The following is a 26549-nucleotide window of genomic DNA, read 5'->3' as shown; positions in this document are numbered from 1 at the left end:
AGGCTTTATGATCAGAAAATATGCTTGGTACAACTTCAATTTTTCTGAATTTGCTGATATTGTTTTTGTGGCCCAACATATGGTCAATTCTTGAGAATGATCCATGTACACTGGAGAAAAATGTATACTCAGTCACTTTGGGATGAAATGTCCTGTAGATGTCTATCATATCCAGGTGCTCTAGTGTTTTGTTTAAGGCCACTATGTCTTTGTTGATTCTCTGTTTGGATGACCGATCTAGAGCCGTCAGCGGTGTATTGAGGTCTCCAAGTATGATTGTATTTTTGTCAGTTTTTGTTTTAAGATCAATAAGTAGCTGTCTTATATATTTTGGTGCTCCTTGGTTTGGTGCATATATATTAAGAATTGTTATGTCTTCTTGATTCAGTGTCCCCTTAGCCATTATGAAATGGCCATTTTTGTCTCTGAGTACTTTTCCTGTCTTGTAGTCAGCATTATTCGATATGAGTATTGCTACACCTGCTTTTTTTTGGATGTTATTTGCTTGGAGTATTGTTTTCCAGCCTTTCACTTTGAATTTGTTTTTATCCTTGTTACTTAGATGAGTTTCCTGTAGGCAGCATACAGTTGGATTTTCTTTTTTAATCCATTCTGCTACTCTGTGCCTTTTTATTGGTGAGTTTAATCCATTTACATTTAGTGTAATTATTGATACTTGTGAGTTCCCTATTGCCATTTTATATCTTGCTTTCTGTTAGTTTTGTGTCTTGTTTGATCCTTCTCTTTCGTTTTTCTATCTTTTGTTTTTATTTGGTTGTATTCCATACATCTTTCCTCTGTTGCTATCTTTTTTATCTCATGTGCTTCTGTGGTGGTTTTTTCAATGGTGGTTACCTTTGAGTAATGAAAAGGGTCCCTACCCTGTTCATTGTAGCGAACTATTTTGTGAGTACTTTTGCACTCCATCGTCCTTTGCTACTGTTAATCTCCGTCTTCTCCCCCTCTTTCTTTTTGTTGTTGTCACAGTTTAAATTTGGTTTTATTGTGTTCTTCTTGGAGCTTTCACTTGTGGCTCTGTTTTTTTTTGTTCTTTGTATCTGATTGGAGAACCCCCTTTAGTAATTCCTGGAGTGGGGGTTTTCTGATGATAAATTCCCTCATCTTTTCTGTATCTGTGAATGTTTTTATTTCTCCTTCGTATTTGAAGGATAGCTTTGATGGGTATAGTATTCGTGGCTGAAAGTTCCTCTCTTTCAGGACTTTAAATATTGGGGTCCACTCTCTTCTAGCTTGTAGAGTTTCTGCTGAGAAATCTGATGATAATCTAATGGGCCTTCCTTTATATGTTGTATTCTTCTTTTCCCTGGCTGCCTTGAGAATTTTTTCTTTGCTGTTGGTTTGTGTCAATTTCATTATGATATGCCTTGGAGTAGGTTTGTTGGGGTTAAGAAAACTTGGAGTTCTGTTTGCTTCTTGAACTTGAGGCTTTAGTTCTTTCCACAGGCTTGGGAAGTTCTCATCAATTATTTGTTTAAGTATGTTCTCCATTCCATTTTCTCTCTCTTCTCCCTCTGATATACCTATTATTCTTATGTTATTCTTTTTGATGGAGTCAGATAATTCTTGTAGGGCTATCTCATTTTTTTTAATTTTTGAGTCTCTTTCTTCTTCTCTCTGTTGTGCCTCAAGTTGCTTGTCTTCTATTTCACTAATCCTCTCTTCTATCTGACCTGTTCTATTAGCTAAGCTTGTTACTTCGTTTTTCAGCTCGTGAATTGAGTTTTTCATCTCTGTTTGATTTGTTTTTATAGTTTCAATTTCCTTGGACATATATTCTTTGTGTTCATGGAGTTGTTTTCTGATTTCCCTATATTGCCTTTCTGTGTTTTCTTGTATATCTCGGAGGATTTTTAGGATTTCTATCTTGAATTCTCTGTCATTTAGCTCCAAGGTTTCCAATATATTAAATTTTTTCTCCATAGATTTTTCCTCATCTAGCTGTGTTACCTCTCTTTCTTTTGTATCCATGATATTCGATTTTCTCTTCCTTAATGGCATCTGAGGGTGGTTTTGTTGATAGTATTAATGAGATTTAATAAAGAATAAAAAGTTAAAAAAAATAAAAAAATAACAAATCGAAAAGAGTTGTTTTTTTAAAAAAAAAAATTAATAATGAAATAAAGAAAAATAAAATAAAATAAAAATTTTTAAAAAAGGAAATTATTCCCCCCCTCTTTTTTTTCCTCTCCTCTCCTCTCCCCTCTTTCTTGAGAAAATCTTGTGGTGGACTGTGAGTTATAACAAACAATGCCTGTGATGGAGGGCCTGAATTGGGGAAAAGTAATAAAGGGGCAAAAAAGAGAGAAAGAAAAAAAAAAAAAAAAAAAAAGGAAAAAAAAATAAAAGAAAAAAGAAAAAAAAGAGAGCGTATGGACCCACAAAAAGCAAATAAGGAAAAAATTTGGGTCAAGAATAAAATGATTTGCTTTTAGGTGTTGGTTTTCTAAGAGTTATGATGAGAGGAATAAGAGGAAAATGGAAAAATGGGGGGACAAATTAAAAACTTACTATTGTATTTAGTGGAACAAGAACTAGATAATATGGAGAGCCAGGGATGGGAGCACTGCTAGTGAGTTAAAAAGGTGAAGTAAAAACCCCCCAAAATGCCACAAACATAGGTTTGAGTCCCAGATAAGATAATTTGTTTGTTATTGGGGTTTGAATGAGAGGAGATGTAAAGGAGAAAGGAAGAAACTAATATAGAGGGAGAAAAGAAAGAGAGAGAGAGAAAAAAAGAGGGAACCACTAAAAGAAGAAAAAAGAAAGGAGAGAGAGAGAGAGAGTTAAGGGTTTTGGAGTGCAACCCTCATAGAGAGAAAGGAAGAGAAGAGAAATGATAATGGGAGATGTAACACTTATGGGTAGTGTAGTTCAAGGAGAGGAGAGAGTAAGACCGGCAGAGAGTTAATCGGCCAAATTGGAGGAGGAAAAAAAAGTCTCAAGAATGAAGATAAGAGAAACAAACAAACAAATATAATAAAATGGGATAGGTTATAAAGTCTGCAGATTATTCTTGATTTTGAGAGGTTATCTTCTTGCTTTTTCTTTTCTCTCCCTCTTCCTGGTCGGTGACTCTGTACCCCGGGTTCTGCCCCTTTGGCACGCTCAGGTAGAGGTTTGCAGTTGATAAGTCTCTATGGCAATGTCATGTATTGTGCTTTATTCTCGTTGGGAGTCGAGGCTCATTAGCATTTATAGGCTCCGACAGTGAGAGAGTCTGTGTTCCTGGAGCCTTTCTCCTAGTCTTTCCTTCCTCAATTAGTAGCCTGATAGTCCAGGTATGGGGTTGCTGCTGCCTCTGCCTGGATAGTAAGAGGCTCAAATTGCTGGCAACTCCCCACTCTATTTCCACTCAGCACAGGGCTCTGGGTAAGGCTCAGTCAGTCAGAGCTGCTAGCATAATCAGGCGGGCTTTCCGCCCACTCGAAGACCTCTGGCTCTGCCACTCTGTCCGGTAACACAAGCGGGCGCCCACTTCCGGGGCGCTTGGAGGAAACTCTCACTCACTGTCTGCAACCAGGATATCCGGCCAGCAGTCTCACGCTCTGAGTGAAACCCCCAACCGCAGGGAAAAGTTGCAGCGTTGGAATTGAGTCTCGCTCCGTCCCCGTGTGCGGCTTTTGCAAGGCGCTGGGGCGGCCCGAGATTCCGCTTTGGCCCACACAAAGGCCCCTGACTCTGCCCCTCTGTGCGATAACACGGGCGCGCACTGCCGAGGCACTCGGAGGAATCGCTCACTCCTTATCTGCGCGCGCACACCAGGATATGAGGCCTGCCGTGGTTCCCTCTGAGTGAAACAGCCTCCAGCACGGAAAATCTCCACCGTTGGGATTAGTTCTCACTCCCTCCCGTGCGTGGCTTTCCCAGGGCGCTGGGGCTGCCCAGAGACTCTGCCCTCAGCCCACAGAAAGACCTCTGACCCTGCCTCTCCGTGGGGCAACACGGGCACCCACTTCCGCGGCTTAGGAAGAAATCTCTCTTCCACTAACTGCGCACCGACCAGGAGACCGGGTAAAATGGCCGCTCCGCTTGTCTTTCTTTGTTTGGGTTTGGCGCGAGTGTTAGCTTGTATTGCCCGGGTTGCCACAGGATCAGATTTTCCTCGGCTTGGATCTCTGAGCCACAGCCTGGTTCGGCCGTTTTTGCTGCGGGGGCCTGGATCTATTCACCCCCTTTGCCCGCCTCAGTTTCTATATTCACAGTTACCAGAGAAAGCCGCCCTGTTTAGGTTAGTGAGGAAGGCGGAGCATTTCTTACTCCCTATTTCCTTCGGGGTTTGGTTATATATTTAGCCAATTTTTCACTCAATCATACCTTTGGGTGTATTCGAAGAATCTGGAAGCTCCAAGTATAGGTTTTTCTGTTTCTGGTTGAAGATCTTGTTGAGTTTTGGGGGAGATTTATCGGTATCGCTTCCTACTCCGCCATTACTCTGACGTCATCCGTCTCCAGTTACGTTTTTTTAATTTAAAATCATGTTTGTTTCCAACTTATGGAAACAAGAACACACATTTGCCTTTTTTTAATGTTGCCTTTCACATTTTTAAAATAAAAAATTTTGTTACAACATACTCTGGATGCTCAGGAGGCATGAGGACGTACATGAACGTTTCTACTACTCAAAGAGTTAAGATAGATGACTGTTTAGTTTTCTTAGAAACTTCTTGATTTTATTCCAATGTAGTACCATTTTACACTTCCACCAATAATGCCTAAGAGTTCTGGTTACTTCATATCTTTGCCAATGCTTGACATTAATCTTTTTAATTTTATAGCCATCTTATGTGAGTTTAATTTGCATTTCCCTAATGATATTCAGCACTTTCTTATGTGCTTGTTAGCAATTTGTATTATCTTCTTTTGTGAACTATCTGTTCACATCATTTAGCCGTTTTCTAATTAAGTTATTTTTATCATTGAGTTGTGAGAATTTTTAAAATATATTCTGGATATTAATTCTTTGTTAAATGTGTGTTTCACAAAAATTTTATCCTAGTTTGTGGCTTATTTTTTTATTTTCTTATTGGTGACTTTGGGTGAACTAAAGTTTTTGATTTTGATGTCTAATTTATCAATTTTTTTTAGTTATTGCTTTCTAAGTCATATTCAAGAAACCTTTGCCTATCTCAAGTAACAAGTGTATTCAGTATTTTCCTCTAAAAAAGCTTGATGGTTTTAGCTTTTACATTTAGGTCTGTGATACATCTGAAATGAACATTCTGCATTTTGTTGGAAGTAGGGTGTCAAGGTTTATTTTCTTTCTTCATTATTAACATTTAGTTATTCCAGCACCATGTTTGAAAAACAACAAAACTTGCCTTTACTCATTGCTTTGGTGACTTGATTGATAATCAAATGGCTGTCTAAATATGGGTCTATTTCTGGCACTGTGCTCTGTTTCACTGATCTGTTTGTCAATACCACAGTATCTTGCAGCTTTATGATAAGTTTTGAAGTCAGATAGTATAAATCATTTAAGTTTGTTGTGTTTACATATTACTCTGAATATTCTAGATAACAGTGACTCCTTGCTCTAGTCAGAGACCTTGGGCTTCAAGCCAGTGACCTTTGTGCTCAAGTGAGCAACCATGAGGTCATGTCTATGATCCCAAGCTCAAGCCAGTGACCCTGTGCTCAAGGTGGATGAGCCCGCCCGCGCTCAAGCTGGCGAGCTCAGTTTTGAACCTGGATCCTCAGCGTCGCCGGTCGACACTCTATCCACTGTGCCACTGCTTGGTCAGGTATTCGATAAATTTTAGAATGAGCTTGTCAATTCATTAGAAAACAAAACAAAAGTATCTGGTGGGATTATGATTAGGATTACATTGTATCTGTAGGTGAATTTAGGGACAGTTGATGGCTTCCTAATACTTTATTGTCTTTCGATCATGAGCTTATTATTATTATATCTTTGTATTATTTAGGTGTTTTACTTCTGTCCACAGTGTTTTTTGGTTTCCAGTGTACAAGTCTTGCATGTATTTTATTAAATTGTCTATGGCCATACCAGCCTGAATACGCCGGATCTCATCTGATCTTGGAAGTATTTTATTGAATTTATTTTGTTTTCCAAAACTATTATAAATGAAATTTTAAAAATTTGCTACTAATATGTAAAAATACAGTTGATCTCTATAGTAACTTTGTATCCTACACCCTTGCTAAATTCACTCCTAGTTCTAGTTGGTGTTTATAGTCTTTAATTTTTCTTATATAAACAGTTAAGTTGTCTCAAATGAATAAAATCTTTTACTTCTTTTTTTTTTTAATCTTTGTGCTTTTTATTCCTTTTATCTGCCACTTGCGATGGTCGGGCCCTTGGGCCCGTGCTGAGGAGTGGTAAGAGTAGGCATCCCTGTGGGTTCCCAAGTCTTCTAGCACACAGTTTGCATTTTTTTAATATCAAAGAAAACTATGGTCTCATAGTAATTGTATTTTAAATGTTTGTTTGAGAAGATGCATTTTTCTATTTGCTTTCTGATTAAGCATAATTTGTTTCTGAGTACTCCCCTTTTTAAAAAAAAAAAAAAAGCTAAATCATGTGACTGAACTGTAATTTAGTAATAGTATTACTGGTAATGATCTTTATGGTGGATTCCTAGAAGTGAAATTAGTCCGCCAGAGGGTTTGAAAGTTTATGTGGCTCTTGATATACATTGCCAAGTAACATACTGATTTATAATGCCACCAGCAATGTTCAAGCCTGAGAAATCTTTAATTTCTCCTGTCAGACAGGACCTTTCTGCCAATTTTCACATGATCCAGTTTCTGCACGTGGAGTGTAAGAGCCTACTGGTGACTTCACTCCTCTTTGCGCTTCCTCTGGGAGTAGCCTTGGCGCTCAGAAGCAAGGCACTTATGCACTATTTCATGAGAAATTTCTTCTACATGGAGTTGAATTCCCAGCCTGTAGAATCGGGAGACAAAACTCTGGTAATTTATCTCATTCAGCTTACCATCCTCATTATCCACTTTGGAACTCTGGTAGTTACTTCTGGCTTTTAGGCATACTTAGTGTGGACATCATTCAGCATAGCTAGCTCATACTTTTCATACAGCGTTACCTAAGTATCTTCCTAGGGAAGAAAAGGCCGTTCAGGATATTATTAGGTCATCATTGGTTTGACTTCAGTTTTTTAAAAGTTCCATTGCAATAAATTTTATTTTTAGTCAGAAAACCAGTAAGAACATAAATGACTTTAATACCATCCTACTCATATGTCACTCTCAGAAATACTCCAAAATCTGAAGCCAGTAAGTCTTTTTACTTTTTTACTTACGGTGTTCTTTCTTACATTCTTATTACAGAAAATTGAGATCAGGATATTTTGTAACTTTAGTCATTTAGAGGTTTAAAAAAAAATCTACATTCTTTTTTTTTTTTTTTTTTACTATTTTTGCTGTTATAAAGACTGTTCTTCAGCGGTAGAGCGTCGGCCTAGCGTGCGGAGGACCCGGGTTCGATTCCCGGCCAGGGCACACAGGAGAAGCGCCCATTTGCTTCTCCACCCCTCCGCCGCGCTTTCCCTCTCTGTCTCTCTCTTCCCCTCCCGCAGCCAAGGCTCCACTGGAGCAAAGATGGCCCGGGCGCTGGGGATGGCTCTGTGGCCTCTGCCCCAGGCGCTAGAGTGGCTCTGGTCGCAACATGGCGACGCCCAGGATGGGCAGAGCATCGCCCCCTGGTGGGCAGAGCGTCGCCCCTGGTGGGCGTGCCGGGTGGATCCCGGTCGGTCGCATGCGGGAGTCTGTCTGACTGTCTCTCCCTGTTTCCAGCTTCAGAAAAATGGAAAAGAAAAAAAAATAATAATAAATAAATAAATAAATAAATAAATAAATAAATAAATAAAGACTGTTCTTATTTACATGTAGGGATACTCAAGTGTTAAATTGGTTTGTTGTATGCACTAAAATTTTTTCTAGTTTTTTTACCTTTAATATCTTCATGTAATGCTGTCATGTTTTTGAAATATGACTGTTTAATTATTACAAAGTAAACCTATTCTTTTTCTTGCTTTTATGCAGATTGGACTTTTTTTTATGATCTCTGCTCTCTAAAATCAATTTGATAATACCCCATGTTTTCATATTTTTTATAATTTTATTTTTTTACTGTATGAGTTTTATTGTTTTTGCTTTTATTCACCACTTAGAATGTACAAAGCATTGTGTTGGGACCTAAAGAATAGAAAAATGAATAAAAGTGATTTATGTTCTTAATGGTCTTCTAAAATAGAGGAACATCAATAATCATAATAAAGGTCAGTAATTAGTAAGTTCTCTTTGTGAAGCACAAATGTTGTTCAGAGGAGAAAGAGGTCTTTTGCAGATAAGGTTTCATACAGGTGGTGACAGTTGCAGTAGATCTTGAAGGATTTTAACCAGTGGAAAATGGAAAAGGGATGGTTAAAGAGTTAGAGACACTGACCTGTGGTGGCGCAGTGGATAAAGCATCGACCTGGAACACTGAGGTCGCTGGTTCAAAACCCTGAACTTGTCTGGTCAAGGCACATATGGGAGTTGATGCTTCCTGCCGCTCCCCACTCTCCTCTCTAAAATGAATAAATTTTTTTTTTTAAGTAAAAAAAAAAGGACAGGAAAATATGGCTTATTTAGGTCAGGTTTGGGGAGTAGTTAAAAGAGTCCAATAAAAGCATTCATACAGTACTTCCTCATTATCAGGCACTTTAGAAGCATCATCTTGTTTAAACCACACAACCTTACAAGGTTGGCACTGTTACTACTCCCACTTTTTTAGGTATGGTGCAGGCTCTCAGCTGGGTAAAGTCAGTTGTCTAAGGCTGACGCAGCTGATGGAACCAAGATTTGAACCATATCTTTGACACTTCAAAGCCTGAGCTTTTGACTAGGTCATAATTAAAAAGCTATTTGGAGCCAGATTTAAACGTAGTCATAATGGTCATTCAGATTAAATTATCATACCTTAAAGACAATATGCATTCAGCGCAGAAAGATAGCAAGGGGACTGTGACTTGTCTTATGTGTGCCTCTTAAGGAAAGAAAAGTCTGAGAGAAAGAGAAAAACACATATCTGGAATATGTTGGCTTTGAGAGCTAGTTCCTATCTACCCCACGTGGCTGAAATCAGACTCTGCCTTTCCTCTGGAGAAAACATTACCTCCTCCAATAGAGGGAACTCTGCCTACTTATTTTATTAAAGGATCTGTAGGAAATAGATTCTTCACTTAGAGTGTGTAGAATTTTATGTTGTTTTGCTGCAGATGTGATGTTTTCTGAATTTTGCACTAAAAAAATTGCTTTCATTATGTGTTTTAGAATGAGGTGTGTGTATTTCAAAATAAGGAGCTTGATAGTGATCATATTTAATATCTTCTCATTTTAGGAGAGGACTAGGATAGAGAACAGAAATAGCCTATTCATTCTAGAGATGTACCCATCTCTGCCAGAAGATGTTTTTAACTAAGAGAGAGAGAGAAAAGAATAGTACAAAGTCTTTAGGAAATGTCAATTTAGAAGACATAGTAAGAAAGTCCATATTATAGAAGGTATAAGGGGAATGTGGGATTAAGAAACCTTCTATCGCTACATATAGATTTTCCTTCAGTTGTCCTTTGAAACCATTTTGTTCTAAATCTCTTAGGGTTTCAGGGGTCTTCTCACTTAAGAAAATTCAAAGCTATCTTACAGCCCCCTTCCTTAGATTGTCTCCAATATCTTTACTCATTCTGTCCCATACTTCCTAAGCCACTCTTCCATCTCATGGTTCTGTTCTTCTGCCATCTTCACTTCTCACAGGGTGCTTCTGATTTTGGCATTATCTTCATCTCTCTGTGTTGTTGCCTCCCCTCTGAACGTTTGGGTGTGGGGTAGGAGGTGGTGACCTCTAAATGAGCAAGGTCTTTCAGCTTTATAAATTTTTACCTCTCTTGTATCTGTAATGTCTCCACCACTTCCTCCTTTCATTCTGTCCCACAGACATAGAGTGGTGGCCTCCCCTCTCTCCACTCCCTGAAAGCTAAAAGCAGCACTACCTTTTATCCTACTTCCCGCAGATCCTCTGTCTCATCGCTCCTTCTTTTTGTTGCCACACTTCTCAGAAGACTAACCTACCTGCCTCGAACTCTTACTGCTTGCTTTCTCCCTGTCCTTACTGTGCTTCTGAAATTACTATTTCAACTAGTGATCTCCTGATTGTCAAAACCAGTGGCCTCTTTCCGTCCTTAAACCACTAACTCATTCTGCCACATTTGACACCGTCAGCTTACTGACTTTCTGTGGCTTTTGTTTTTGTATTCCATCTTCTCTGAGTTCTCTTCTTCTCTAGCCCTCTAAATGTAGATCTTCTTCAGGTCTTTTACCTTTGCTGTCTTCTCCTCTCGTGCTCTAGGCTCCCTGGGATAATCGTGTCCATGACCATGCCTGTCTTTACCTCGCCCCTCTCCACTGGTGGTTCCAGCCCTCCGTTTCCACATCTCTCCAGGGCTTTTCCCTAAGCACTAGCGCCCCCTTTCCATTTCCCTGTGAGAGATGTTCTCACGAACATCTTTGCAACTCAGACTCAGTATAGCTAAAAGTAAAACGTGTTTTCTCCTTTTATCTCTTCCTTTGTAACTCCCTCTTTCTCCTCCCTTCAATCTTCACCAGCCCCACACAAAAACAAGACAGACAAAAGGACTTGGCCTTTCTCCCTCATCCCATGATGAATAGTTAATGGCGCTGCTATCTTTCCATTAATTGGAGCTAGAATTGACAGAATCAGTGTTGACCATTAAGCATATACCTTCTGGGTGCCTGCTGTTCCAAATTGTGTTCTGCAATCTTGGAATACATTCAAAGATACCTGCTCACAAGGACAGAGACAAGATACAGCCAGCATAATGAAGCAGTACATTATAATAAAGGTGCTAAGTGCTGTGGGGAAAAGAGAATATAGATTAATGGGGACCAGGATTTATCAGGGTTATAGATAAGGGATTGCAAGCTTAAGGAGGGTAGTCAGGGCAGGCCTCATTGACAAGCTGACATTTGAGCAGTCTTGAAGGAGGTAAAGCAGTTAGCTGTGCAGCTCTCTGGGGAAGAGTGTTTCAGGGAGGTGGATCCAGCAGTATAAAGGTTATAATGTGGGAGCAGGCCGGCTGTCTTCAGGAATAGCAAGAAGGCCAGTGTGCTAGAGCAGAGGGATCGAGGAAGTGAAAAATAGGAAAGTAGATCAAAAGGGCATTGGGAGGCCCTGGCCGGTTGGCTCAGTGGTAGAGTGTCGGCCTAGCGTGCAGAAGTCCCGGGTTTGATTCCCGGCCAGGGCACACAGGAGAAGCGCCCATCTGCTTCACCCCGCCCCCTCTCCTTCCTCTCTGTCTCTCTCTTCCCCTCCTGCAGCCTAGGCTCCATTGGAGCAAAGATGGCCCGGGCGCTGGGGATGGCTCCTTGGCCTCTGCCCCAGGCGCTAGAGTGGTTCTGGTCTCGGCAGAGCGACGCCCCGGAGGGGCAGAGCATTGCCCCCTGGTGGGCAGAGCGTAGCCCCCTGGTGGGCGTGCTGGGTGGATCCCGGTCGGGCGCATGCGGGAGTCTGACTGTCTCTCCCCCTTTCTAGCTTCGGAAAAATACAAAAAAAGGGGGGGGCATTGGGAAGTTGTTATAGGAACTTGGCCTTAATTCTGAGTGAATTGGGAGCCAGAGCAAGATTTTATACTGAAGAGTGACATGCTGTGATTTACATGTTAAAAGGATTCTTTTATCTGCTGTGTTAAGAATAGATGATAAGGGGCAATGGTAGAAGCAGCAAGACCAGTTAGACTAATCGCAGTAATTATGTGAAAGATGATGATGACTGAGACTACGATGATAGCAGAAGAGTTGGTGAGAAGTGGTCACATTTTAAAAGTAGAGACAATGTGATTTGCTGACAGATTGGATGAAAGGTAGGAAAGACAGTAACTGTGGACATGAATGGCAAACGTCATATGAATACCACAGACACTGGAGGATAAAGTGGAAACTCATTGTAATGGAGGGAAATGAGGATGAAAGAAGTTAAAGAACTAAACTTTTTTTTTTTTTTGTATTTTTCTGAAGCTGGAAACGGGGAGAGACAGACTCCCGCATGCGCCCAACCGGGATCCACCCGGCACGCCCACCAGGGAGCGATACTCTACCCCTCCGGGGCGTCGCTCTGTTGCGACCAGAGCCACTCTAGCGCCTGGGGCAGAGGCCAAGGATCCATCCCCAGTGCCTGGGCCATCTTTGCTCCAATGGAGCCTCGGCTGCGGGAGGGGAAGAGAGAGGAAGGAGAGGGGGAGGGGTGGAGAAGCAGATGGGCACTTCCCCTGTGTGCCCTGGCCGGGAATCGAACCCAGGACTTCTGCATGCCAGGCCGACGCTCTACCACTGAGCCAACCGGCCAGGGCCAAGAACTAAACTTTAATCACTCTTCTGGTGATCTCCTTTAGTCTATTGGCTTTAAGGGCTTTCATAAGCACATGACTTTTTTTAATCTTATTTTTATTAATTTTAATGCGGTGACATTGATAAATCAGGGTACATATGTTCCGAGAAAACATCTCCAGATTATTTTGACCTTTGATTTTGCTGCATACCCCTCACTCAAAGTCAAATCGTCCTCCGTCACCTTCTATCTGGTTTTCTTTGTGTTCCTACCCTTCCCCCACTTCCTCCCTCTCCTTCCTCGCCCCTTCCCCACCCCTCCACCCCACTCCCTGTTACCATCACAATCTTGTCCATGTCTCTGAGTCTCATTTTTATGTCCCATCTATGCATTGGTTCATATAGTTCTTAGTTTTTTTCTGATGCACATGACTCTTAAATTTATATCTTCAGTCCAATCCACTCGTCCAAACTCCAGACTAATGCATCCAACTGCCTGTTTGACATCTCAAAGCTAACATGCCTTAAACCTAACTCCAGGTCTCCCCCCCTCAATCTTGCTCCAGCTACGAGGCTTTCCTTATCTTAGATGATGGCAACTCATTCTTTCTGTTTCTCAGTCCAAACGACTTGAAGTCATTCTTGACCTTAAGAGATACTCCTTTCTGGAAATGACCTCTTGCTCCTCTGAACAACTTTGTGTTTCACAAAGGCACTTATTAATTATAGACCTCTATTATGGCTATTTGTCCTTTTATCCTCCCTATCTTGGGAGGCTCCTTGAGAACATAAATCACCTCTATTTATTTTTATATTCTGTAGGCACTACCACAATGTTTTCCACATTCTAAGTGACAAATAAAATGGCCAACAACAAAATTCATTGAGTAAAAAATAAACCATAAAGAACAGAAGGATATATGGGGGCCTGGAATTGATCTTGGAGATCAAGGATATTAAGAGATGACTAATCTTATATGAAAGCAAGAAAAAAGAATAGTCTATTTAAAATGTTATCCTTAAAAAGCTGCTTTTTACTGTGGCCCTCAATACTCCCCTTTACCCCACTTATTCATAAATAGACTGGGATGGTCCAAAGGAAGTATGACACAGTAGAATATTATGGTTAAGGTGAAGCTGTGTGCCTCTCCAATTGTCCTTGTCCCTGCAAAATAAATAATGCATATGAAAATTGTGTACCAGACTTGCTAGATTAGTGGCAATTAAATTTAAGGTTAATTATAATTGTAGGCTATAAGCTCCAGGAGGGCAGGGGTCTTATGAATCTGATTTATTCTATCCCCTGCACCTAACACAGATTGATATAGCCATATTTTTTTAATAAAAGAATAAATGACAAATAGAAAATGTGGGCCCTGGCTGGTGGCTCAGTAGATGGAGTGTCAGCCTGGTATATGGATGTCCCAGGTTCTGTTCCTGGTCAGGGCACACAGGAGGAGTGACCATGTGCTTTTCCCCTCTCCCCTCTCCTCTTCTCTCTACTCTTTCTCTCTCCTCTTCCCTCTCGCAGCCAGTAGCTCAGTTGATTCAAGCATGGCCCTGGCCACTGAGGATAGCTGCATTGAAGCACATCAGCCTCAGGCACTAAAAATAGTTCAGTTCTCGAGCATTGGCTCTTGATGGGGTTGCTACGTGGATCCCAGTTGGGGCATATGCAGGAATCTGTCTCACTATCTCCCCTCTTACCTAAAAAAAAAACCTAGTGAAGATGGCTACATAGAAGAGCACTGAGTGAAGGGAACTACTCAGGAATTGACACTTTTCATTGTCAAGAAGCAAAATGAAATGTCTACTTTTACTTTGACGTAAATATTTTTTCTTTTGTTTAAACTGGCTGAGGTCAATGCAGTTGTGTAAGCAAACTGTTGTTAGAACATCTAGATAATTCTTTCTGCTGGTGCCTGTCCCACCTGTTGAGTGAGTAGTTCTTTCAGAATCCCTGGTGGATTGAAGGGATTTGGGGACCTCCTCACATTGAACCTCATGCCTCCACAGAGTATTGTGTTCAGAGACCAGCCTTCCTAGATTTTACAGACCAGAAAACAGAGACAGACCATGAAAGAGGATCACTTACCATTCGCTGTCATCATCCAGAAATTGTCACAATGTCACCGTGTGTGACTGATTTCATTGTGTTGGGTAATATGGGCCAGGAGTAAAGGTGCTGTTCTATTATGAGTAGAATGAAGCCCAGACATTATTTAGGGGTTGCTACTCCCCTATGCCTCGTCTATTTTTGTCCTGCCATTTTGGTTGATCAGGAGAGCTAAAGGCAAGTATCCAATTTCCCCTTTTCCTCGAATAAGGTGCCAGGAGGTATGCTTTGTGCTGCAGATTATGCTGATTTGTACATGTCACAGTGAGACCTGGCACTCTCCCAAAGAATCTGCTGCATAAAGAATTTGATTCACTTCAGATAGTTAAGCTTGAAAGTTATGTTCTTGATTCAACTTGAAAAATGCCAGGAAATTTAATGTCAAGACTGTCTCTCAGCACTCATTTTGATAAAGTATTAGCTAGTATTTAATTGTTATTTCCACTTCAGCCATTAGGGAGAAATGTTAAAAGACTAGTTTCTAGAATTGGTTAGCAGTCTGTAGCAGGAATGTGACATGCAATACCATTCTACTAGACTAGGAAATGCATATCAAGTCATGATTTGTGACAGTATCTGCACTGTAATATTAGTACTATGATATTTCCTTTATCACTGATGAAATACTTATTACTGACTCTTACTATCAATGTTGGAAAGTATGTTTTCAGAAAGTAAACAACCATTAATTTAAAATAAAGGCCTGGGACAGAAGTAATCATATAACAACAAAATATTTACTTGGAGAGGTGATGATCTTCCACACATAAACCAAGTAATGTTTATTCTAAATTTACAAAAAACTTCTGTTAGGTTTTTAAGACCAAAAGTCAGTCAAAGGGTATAAACTTCCAGTTGTAAGATGAGTAAGTTCTAAGGGTCTGGCGCACAGCATGGTGTTTATAGCTAATAACGCGGCATTGTATACTTGAAAGTTAGTGAGTAGATCTTAAATGTTCTTACTACAAAAATGGTAATTATGTGACCCAGTGGAAGTGTTTGCTAATGCTATGGTAGTAATCAGTTTTCAATTACCTAAGTGTATGAAATCAACACATTACACTCTTTGAAATTATGTTAAATGTCAATTATATCTGAATCAGCCTGGTTGGGGGAGCGGGATTAACCCAACAGATACACAAGTATTCTGTGATGAGCTAGAAGGACCCAATTTGTACTCCTGGACTAAAAGCATCCGGGGGACAACAGCGTTGGGAGGCGCTTTAGGTCTTCCGCACTCTCTGCTGCACAGCTTAGTAACAAGTCAGACAGGACTAGTGGACCGTGCTGTAGCCCTTTCATGAGTGGGCGCATTTCAGTATGTTTCTTTCTCATTCCTGTTCAAGAATTTATCGTCTCTGAACTCTTCTTTTAGAATTGCTTTCAGAGGTTTCATCACATTCTTTCCAACCTTAGCTTTCTGCATTACAAGGAAAGAAGTTTTCTAGCTAGTGAGCAACTATAAAGCAAGAAGTTTAGATTGTTTTTATTTCAGAGAAAAACAGCAGCAGTAGAGCAGTGACATTATCACAGGTTTAATGTTCATAGTTTCGACTGTGACCCAGAAGACCCATGACTTGTCATTTTCTGAGGGGTAAGTCATTTAGCTTACTGAGTATGTCTAGCACAACTCCCCACATCTAAAATTCACTGCAGCCTTATTCTGCATTCTCATGCCAGCTAACTTCTGCAATGATAAAAACATGTTTCTCTGTGGGAACCTTGCCTGAAAAGAAACCCAACTACAAATTCTGTAAAATAAATGAAGATTAGGTTAACAGACCTAAGAAATTATTTGCAAATTTAAAGATATTAAATTTTTCTGGCCTTGCCTTCCAAAAGTTGGCAGCATTCAGACCTGAAAATTAAGGCAGAATCATTGCTGGCTTTTGATAAATGATGTCTTAGAACGTGTATCAATAGTTACCTACATTAACTTCTTCTGTGGAGTTATGATTAGACAATATTAGATTGCTTTTTCATAAAGAAACAGCATTATAAAAGAGAGGTCAAACCTAAAGTCTAAAGATGATAGACAGATTACTGAAAGGGCATTTTTCCCCTTGTTAGTGTTAAAACCCAAACATTTTGCTATAATTCCCAGAAAGCAACTTTCATCATATTTTCCAAAGTGCCTTCACAAAAGAGAAAAATGATGAAAGGAAATCTACCCACTTGAGAATCAGATGAACAGGCTGTTGGGTTCTTAGCAATTGATTGTTACATTGAATGTCTCACACACCATTCCAGCACACACCGCACACGCAGTTTCCGGAGAGGTTGTAGAGGACGCTGGGACGCTTAAAAATCCTGAGTCGGTGTAGTGCCAGCCTGCCTGAGTTCAAGGCATGTCTACTTGGTCTGGGAAAGTTATTTAACCTCCCTGTATCTCAGTTTTCTTGTCTGTTAAGTGAGGATAATAATAATACTTATCTCATGGGATAACATGAGTTAGTATCTATAGAATTCTGGGACAGGAGCTTATTGTTGTTGCCATAATTACTCTTGCTGTTATTTTTGTTGTGGTTGAGAAGGGGCTGTAAAGCTGAGCTGGAAGAGAAAAGGAGGGTCGGGTGGCTCATGACTGTTAGTCTCCCAGGGGAAAAATATTTACTGTAAGATCAGGATAGAATTTGGGTCATTTAACATCAATTAACTTTAACATCCGGTCTGGGACCTGGAGCAAACGCTGGCTTTTCCGCGTTTCTGGAGCAGGAGACCAGTACCCAGTGGAGGAGGAGCGGGGGGTTTCAGGTCGCCCATGAGGTTGCGCTCACTTCAGTCTCTCCCATCGCCGAAGTATTTGCCCTTCTCCTCTTCTTCAGCCTTAGATCACTCAGTCTGGAGCCTGAGACTCAGTGGGATATCGATTTAGTCTCATTATCTCCCTCCTGCCTCCCTCCTTCCTGTCCCTAGTCCAGCTATGGATTTTAATCTTAGCTTGTCTTCTGACTCTGTGTGACCATAAGCAAATTACTTTGACCTCAGTTGCCCACTCTCTAAATAGAAAAAAAGTGGCTCTGCCCATTCAGAGGACAACCAGGGGATTTATGGAAATGGCAGATGTTAAGCATTTTCCAATTTTGTGAAAAGAGGATTCCTTGACAGGATGGAATCCATAATAAAAAGGCTGTTTCCAAGGAAGAAAGGCTCTTACCCTAATACATGGGCTTTATCCACAAGTAGTGTCGGAGCTGTTTAATTTTAGCTCTGCCATTGTTAGCCTGCATGTTGTGGAGTCCTACATTTTTATTTGCCCTTTTCTTTCAAATAGTCACAGACACTAATATACGTTAGGGCTTTATAGCCAGTAAATTAAGTTACATGAATTCTAAACAGTGTTTTTGAGCTGTTAGAGATACTGCAGCCTTTGAAACCACTAACTTAATTTTGTCCAACTCTTGTTCAGTAACTCAAACAGAGACAAACATTTTTTTTTTAATTTGGTTTTAAAAAGAATAAATTGCTCCCAGGCAGTGGTCCTGGATGCCAATTTTTTATCTGGGATCTAAATCTTCTGTCTGGATTGAAATTCCCCAGAGCAGAGGGGTAAGGAGTGCTGATGAAGATGTGATAGATGACAGCTTTTGCCTTAGCTTCAAATTTGTGGTCTCAACGGTGGAACTTTGGACAGGTCATTTAATCTGGGTCTTAATCGCAATTGTGGCAGATCTACAGCCGCAGTGAATTTTTGAGAGAGTGAAATGAAATCATCTTTATGAGCACTTTCAAAGTATCTGTTTGCCTCTATATAAACTCCTACCTCTAAAAGAGCAGATATAAACGGGAGATTAGTTATTCCCATATACTGTCATTGGTTAAAATTAGACTGTAAGCGCATTCGGGGCAAAGGCCCTGTCATCAGACTTCCAGAGTCTTTTTCCACCATCAGTAAATACTTAATGAAGAAAACTGGGCAAGTTTTTCTCAATTATTCTCAATCGGCTTCAGCATTTTGTTACATTCCTCTGAAGAGCGTTGATTTCAGCAGGAATTTTGTCGTTTAAGGATGTGTGGTGCGTGTGTTTAAACCAGCCAGACGCAGTGGGAAGGGGATGATCAAGCTGAGGAATATTTGGGTTGTTGGGGTATTTTTGGTTCTTTCTATGGGAGCGGGTGTTTTTTAAAATGTGAGAAAATGGAGTTTGTTTTGTTTTGTTACTTATAAATTTGTCTAAGGCATTAAAACAGGATTTTAGATTTTTGGGTTTGTTGGTTTGTTTGTTTTAGAGTGAGAAAGAGATAGATAGGAAGGGGGAGAGATGAGGAGCATCAACTCGTAGTTGCGGCACCTTAGTTGTTCATTGATTGCTTTCTCATATGTGCCTTGACCAGGGGGCTCAAGATGAGCCAGTGACCCTTTGCCCAATCTAGTGACCCCATTACCCTCTCTGAACTTGGGACCTCAGCATCCCAGATCAACAAACTGTCCACTGTGCCACCACTGCTCAGGCGATTTTAGAAAATTTTAGAGCAATCACAACATTTCAATACATGTCTTTCCATTTTTATATAGTCATACTCACCTGAATGTATATACATTTGGTTTTTTAAATTATAACTTTAATTCTTTTACAATCACACTACATCATACCTAGCAAGTGGTTCTGAAGTATGAAAAGCTACATAAAAATCAATGCTACTTACCCTTTATGACATTGATCATTATTTCATCAGCCTTAGATTTTTCTTTTATAACTCGATGAATGTCTTCAACTATTTCTTTTTTCCCTCTTTTAAATTAATTTTTATTTATTGTGTTTACATGGATTCAAGTGTCCCACTGAATATAACTCCCTCACCCCCACTGCATTTAATATTAAAGACTGACTATAAGTTCCACATAACAAAGGAATGTGTCTCTTTTTATACACCCTTGGCCCCGCTCCCCCTAACTCCCTCTCCCCTTCCCTCTAGAATTTGCTGTCCTGTTATCTATAGCTCTGTGTTATATGTATATATAATTTCACTAATCCCTTTACCTTCTCTGATCCCATCCCCTCACCCCCCTTCCCTCTGACTGCTGTTCCCGTTTTCAACTATTTCTTTTCTTTTTTTTTTTTTTTTTTTTAATTTTCTGAAGCTGGAAATGGGGAGAGACAGACAGACTCCTGCATGCGCCCGACCGGGATCCACCCGGCATGCCCACCAGGGGGCGATGCTCTGCCCCTCCGGGGCGTCGCTCTGCTGCGACCAGAGCCACTCTAGCACCTGGGGCAGAGGCCAAGGAGCCATCCCCAGCGCCCGGGCCATCTTTGCTCCAATGGAGCCCCGGCTGCGGGAGGGGAAGAGAGAGACAGAGAGGAAGGAGGGGGGTGGGGGGTGGAGAAGCAAATGGGCGCTTCTCCTGTGTGCCCTGGCTGGAACCGAACCCGGGTTCCCCGCACGCCAGGCCGACGCTCTACCGCTGAGCCAACCGGCCAGGGCCTCAACTATTTCTAAAGAGATCATCCCAAATCTTTTAGATTTCTGTGTAAGTACGTATTAACTGGCCTTTTTTTATTTTTACAAAGTTAATTTCCTGTTCTATATTGCTAAAATAAAATAGAACAGCTTTCTAAGGATATTTCTCCTACGTAGTATAACATGCATGAAGTATCCAGTTTCTGTGCATATGTAACAGACCTTTGAAAAGGTAGGAAACATTTAGTAAGTTCTTCCCAAGTTAGAAGCAGGTAACAGATACTTTTATAAACAGTCTTTTGGAATACAAACTGCATTTTTTAATCTTCAGTAGCTTCTCCTTTTCAGTTTCTCTTGTTTTTTCTGTTATTTATAGGTGCAGAAGTGCATTTAGATGCACGATGTACCCCCAAAGACTCCAAATGGTGCCAAGCCAGTGATGGTAAAAATGCCCCCGCTGCCACCCAGATAGCTGCATACCATTTAAAACTACACTCTCAGATCAAAATCTGTAAGGACTTTTAGAACAACCCCATTACCCTTTCTGAAAGGGTTACATTTTTAAAATCTTTATCTGTAGTATGTAAATTTTCAAAAGCCAGTCAACTGTTAAGTTCTTGTGAAAAATGACTTGCTATAACTTTCTGTGGTTGGTTATGTGTTGAAAAAAGCCATTTAAATATTATCCTCACTTACTTACTAGCTTCTTACGGCACAGTAGGTGGTTCTGGGGGCCTCTCATAAATGCACTCTACTGAGTTTCCCATTATTCACGGATTTTGTACCAGCCAAGACTTTTAAGGATTCTGGCCCAGTTCAGGGTTTCAGTTTAACAAAGAGGCTAGAAGTTTGCAAAGGTTCATTAGTGATGGCTACAGTGCTGTCCCTTGGGTTTGACTGATGAAGCATGCGGTTGGTAAAGCCCAGTACTCACTCTTCAACTAAATGTGCTGTGTTACCTGCTTACCTGTATAAATTCACCTCCCCGTGGATGCTGGAAAAGACGTAGCAGGATCTTCTCCTTTGCTATGTTGGAATTTATAGTCAGTCTTTAATATTAAATGCAGCATATTTTAAAACATATAATATCTGTGATTTTTAGTATAGCACACTATTAGTGAATTTTCCTTTGCGTCCGACCACTTAATCTACTATCACAGTTACTACTGTCCAAATGATGTGGAGATGTTTTCTCTAAATCTATGTACTCTGGTCAACCAATGTCACCCTGGTAAATTTCATTGTCTATATTAAAATAAAAGAAATGAGGCAGCTTTTCTCCTAGAGCACATGCTCTCCTTTTACAGCACTGAATGTCTGCCTGTTACAGATTACGACCTGTTTCATCTGTACCCATTTATTTCTAAAACGACTGGGCTCTTGCAATTTAATGTTTTGTTTATTGATATAATTAAAGCTGGGTAAAACTAATGGATAAAAATAAACAAGTACAGAAGTCTCTCTTAAAAATGTTGAGCAGATAGACAACTAGAAGAACTTTGCCCTTGCACCGTGGTTCTTTGTGAAGTTATAAATCCTGTGTGTTTGGTCCACACATAAGAGCTAACATTAGTCATTTCAAAAATGCATCACCATGGTTCTTCTGTGCTCTGTGGAGTATCATGTTGCTTGATCGTAATGAACCAAGTCCTGGGCTCCTAAATATTTTCTCCATGCTAGAAGTGATTACAAAAAACTGAATGGTTATATCTGAAGTCCTGTGAATTTTTAGAATTTCTTATTCTTCAGGAAAAATCTTACAAAGACTTTTATTCTTTGAGTGCATTTGTAACAACTTTCTGTTGAAAATGTCAGCGATTTCAGATTACATGGCATTCTGCACAAAAAGCAAGCGTGATCTCTGCAGCCAGTTGTGTATTTAACTTTGCGCAGATGAATGCTGAAAGAACGTGATGTGCTCATTGTTGCATCCATGCTTTCTTACTTTAAGTTAGATGGGTGAAATTACATATTAAATAAAAACAGCAGCTCTGACAGCAGTCCTTAGCAAACTGAAAGAGCGTTCCAGAGACAGTGGAGAAAATGAAACCATAACTCATTGACTTTTGAGAGAATTGTTTATTTAAATGCATTTAGGTAACAATTTCTTTGTGGGATTTATCAGCGTTAACTGTGTAATGTTTAAAACTAATCTGCCATTAAATTGTGTTGGTGAAATGTTACCAAAGCATTGAGTTTTCTATCTTAACCAAATAGTGCAATTTAATTTTTGACAAAGCTGCAGTTATAAACAGACACACATTGATGTGTATGGCATAGAACTCCAGTTACTGAAAATAGTTGTGTGGCCTTGGGCAAATTATTTAATCTTCCTGAACCTCAATTTTCCTTTTCTGTATGAAATGATATCTGTCTTTCAGGATTATTATCAGGATTAAATGAGAACATCTATACAGCACTAGCATAATGTTTGGTGCATACTTATCAGTACATGTCCACTTATATTCTGTGTCCTAGCATCATAAAGTACAATGTATTTTTATATGGTACTTTTGAGCCAGAAAGTACTTTGTATTGAGTATATAACTTATACTCAATTCTAAAATGAAACTTGTATTGGATATTGCTTATCACATTCAGTTCCAAGGTGAAAATTCAGAATATATAGAATAAGTATTTTTCCAGGATATTTAAAGAATATGTTTGAGTGGCTACTGAGTGTAAAACATTGTTTCCTATCATTCACAATCGAGTGTATTGGAAACCCAGTGAGGTAGAGGTCAATTGAAGTCTATTCCCAGGTTGTTGTATAGTCCCTCTCCCCCTTTGTTCCCTGTTTTCCTTTTCCTGCAACCCTGTTGTAACTCTAAAAAAGTTTTCACAATTAAAAGGCATTTGACTTTGTTCCATAGTCATTTAAAAATAGGTTTGATCAATATGAAGCATTAGCTAGAAGCACAGTTGGTTCCTTTTTTATTGATTTCAGTTCCCAGTGCCCTCAGGCTTATGTGTGTGAGAATGAAAATGATATATGAAATGTGCATTCAGGTTAAGTAGACCAATCTTTAATATCTGCAAGCACCATAAACGGAATTTTTTATGTGGAAGTGACTTTGGTGGCAGTTAGTTACACACAAAACCTGAAGCCTCCTGAGCCAGTGTTTTTGTCCCAGATTTGTGCAGTACTTTGGCAAGTTTCTGCCATTTAGTTATTTTTATTAATTATAAAATGCTATTGGACGTTATAGAGTTACAGCTTATGAATACTCTCCTCTGGCACTTTTAAGAGTTGGTTGTAGGCCAGAGTCTTAGGGAGTTGAAAGATGTTCTGCTAAATAGCCGTTTGCAGACCAGTCACGGCAGCAGGGTGAATACCAGGGAAGTCTGCTCAGCAGGGCATGTACTATTTAGATGTTGAGCAAGGAAGTTGGCCGTGGGCAGAGTTTGTCATGTATCATCTGCCCCATCAGTCAGAGCTTCAGCAGCTGTTCCCTGTCACCAGGGCCCTTATGTGCTACTGCCCATCCGTCAGTACTGACACGTACTGACTGCCTCTCTGGTGGGCTCGGGAAGCCGTGGACACACAGACTAATAGTGTTTTTCTCCCTGGCCATCAGTTTGGATGGAAGCTCATTTCCATAAAAGGAGACCAGGCACCAACCCCTGGGTCTTTCATTAGACCATTAATTAGATTTTGGAGAACATGTTATTGACCAAAACTATGGCTATGGAGATATAGGAGGGTTGCACATTTGAACCAAAAAGACACGTAGGGAAATGAGAGATGGGAGAGGTTCCCCTACCAGATGCCACATACCACATTATCAGTACCAGGTTATGACTGAAGAGACCTTTTCTGGGTGAACACAACAATGTGAAAAGACTGGAAATCATAAACATTTCTTTTGTGATAATATGTGGCATCCTGCAAAATGGGAGGGATCCTACTTCTGATCACAGACAAGCCTACAACAGTTTCCTTCTTCCCTTCTTTTATTTCAGAAACGTCCCTAGAGGAAAGGATTTGAGGGCATTAGGTATCACTGTCTGATTGTTGCGTTGACGTTTTTAAAGTACCATTAATCATAGGAAGAAGCTTAATGATGTAGAAAAATACCCGGGCAAGGAATATCAAGAAAGTGAGCTACAGTTCAATATTTAGGTGAAATTGAACAGAAGTGCATATTAACCCTTTCATTGTTTTTTAACTTTTTCTTAATACTGAACTCAAAAAGCTAAGTAATTGAGAGTTAGCTGTTCAGGCAAGGGAAATGGTAAACCTAGCAAAAGGAAATTGAGAAAGGCAGATACTTTTATTTTGTAAATATTGCAGCTATATAATGTATAAAGTTTATAAAGATAATATTCATCTTAAAATTATATAATTACAGTCTTGCTTCCATTTTGGAAAAGCGTTTGTTTGTTTGCCAGCCTCTGCTGTATTTTTAATTTTTTTTTTTTTTTGGTTAATGCTGAATTTACTTAATGTACTTGATTTAAATTAGTCCTTGTTTGGCTGAACTGTTGATGGAATTTGAAAATGATTAAGCTGGCAGTTTGCTTGCACAAAAATAAAAAGCAGTGGTATGGTACATGGATAGAGTAACTCATTGGTCTAAAGCTGGCAATGCTTGTTGGGTATTTTGCTGGCTTTTTATGTCATCAGTTAATTGTTGATAAAATAATTTAAATTCCAATAAGATTCGGTAACTGAAATATTAGAAAACATGAGGTAAATAGAGGTATCTTTATTTAGGAGATACATATGACCCTAAACTCTGATGGACATGACACTAGAATGTTCCTGATGCTGAGTCCGAGCAGGTGCTTCATTGGAAGAAAGCACAAGAACCTAAATCCATCTCTTCCCCCTTTTTTCAACATAGATCATCTATTCTGTTACGTCATGGGACACACAGATTTTTTAATAAAGACTGATCAACTAATCTGTGAGTCTGAGATGACTGAATTTTAGGGTGCTCTGTACAAGGAATTTGAACAATAAGTAATATTATTAATGCATTGGACTTTTTCCCCCCTGCAGGTTTTTATCATTCATGGGAGGAACACTGTGTGAGATTGGAAAGCCTGAAATGCAACAAAAAATACAGTCACTGCTTGAAAAGGAAGGAATAGAGAAAATTGCGGAGAGATTGCAAACAACTGTGCACACCTTACAGATCATCATAGATGGTCTCAGCCAGCCCGAGAGCTTTGACTTTCGAACAGGTAAACAGTTGAACTTGACGAACAGCGCCTTTCATTTGCATAGCTCACATTGCCTCCTATGGCCCTCACACCGATCCTGTGCCATACACAAAACAGATACTCTTCTGCAATTCTGCACATGAGAAAACGAAAGTTAGTGACCTTTCCTCAAAGTTATTCAGTTAGTCTTCCAGAGCCAAAGCTAGAAGTCAGGTCTCCAGATTCCTCGTCCCCTGCTTCCTTTCTAAACGCCACACACAGGTACTGCCGTCTGCAGGGAGGCACACATTTTGCATAATCCTTTTGTAAATGGTTTTTATCTCATAGGAGCCAGAAGTCCAAGGTAAAGCATTTAGTTCACAAAGTAAAAGTGAATCTTCTTTCTAAATTACATCCTTCCAAGTTCGTGGATCCTGTGTCGGTGAACACACTGAACAAATAAGATACTATCTGTCTGTTGATTTTTCCTTCTAATTAAAAGTGCTCTCAGCTTTCAGCGCAGGTAGATGGTGAGGGAAGTCTGACAGCCATAGTTGTTGAGAGCAGTGACCCGGTGAGAAAGAATTAAGGTATCGGTTTCCCTAGGAAATTTGAATAGGAAGCCCTGAGGTTTGAATGAATCTGTACTTGTCTCATAACCAGTTTAATGATACCATGTTCAGGGCTTGGCTCTTTTTTCTCTGGGTTAGGCCGTGTTGAGGTGATTGGACATGCTTATTTGAAAAGGTTTAAGGGAATTATAATAACACAAACAGCAAGCTCATTGTATTTTTACTTCAACTTTTCAGTAAGTTTGAAATTAAATTTTTTTTAAAGTTGGAGAAAAGTAAAATAAAGTAAAAACAATAAGACCTATGCTAAAAAAAAAAAGTAGAAGTAGAAGAGTCCAGATGTTCCATCCAAAGCATTGTTTAGCAGGAGTACTTAGAGCAGTGTTCTCACTCAGGGTGGGGTTGAGGTGGCATGTCTAGGGCCGCTGCATTAGAAGGTTGGCATGTGTGCATAGCTGCAGGTGTCCACTGCTGGGGTTTACTGTCCATCTTTGTTTCTCTGTTTTGGTGTTTATTGCTCTGTTATTACAGTTATACTGTAGTCTCAGGGGCAAAGATCAACTCTCAACTTACATGGTTCAACAAATAACCAACAGCTAAGTAGAGATCCTCCCCTGGTGATGCCCCTAGTTGAGCCAAAACCAGATGCACATGGGCTTTGGACTGAGCCTACCCTTACTGCAGTTTTTATCTTTGTGACAAGTGAAATTTCAAATAACTCTCTTTAAACACACTTTGCAGCTGACCTATACCGTGGTGTTAGTCACAGTTTTCAGATGTTTGAGAGCTTTTAATTTTAATACTTGAAACACCCTGTAATGCTGGTGGTTGAGGTGATGCAGGTTCTCATTGAATTCGGGCAGATGATAGAGGAACTGTGAAGCCAGATAGCATGGGGCCATTACCCATTTATTGGAGGCTCGCAAAGA

General features: G+C 40.0%; 1 protein-coding gene across 2 annotated transcripts in view; it reads left to right on the top strand.

Moving 5' to 3' along the window:
• The window catches only part of SRBD1 (S1 RNA binding domain 1), a 219140-nt gene that overhangs the window by 184517 nt on the left and 8074 nt on the right, over window positions 1–26549 (top strand). For both annotated transcript variants that reach the window (XM_066267044.1, XM_066267043.1), the window contains exon 20: window positions 24906–25090. In XM_066267044.1, the coding sequence (XP_066123141.1) occupies window positions 24906–25090 (185 nt within the window). The remainder of the gene's footprint in view (window positions 1–24905; window positions 25091–26549) is intronic.

Source organism: Saccopteryx bilineata, chromosome 3, assembly GCF_036850765.1.
Source record: "Saccopteryx bilineata isolate mSacBil1 chromosome 3, mSacBil1_pri_phased_curated, whole genome shotgun sequence".
In the NCBI taxonomy this organism is placed as follows: domain Eukaryota; kingdom Metazoa; phylum Chordata; class Mammalia; order Chiroptera; family Emballonuridae; genus Saccopteryx; species Saccopteryx bilineata.
The sequence above is the reverse complement of the archived record's forward strand: the minus strand, read 5'-3'. Positions and strand labels throughout refer to the sequence as shown.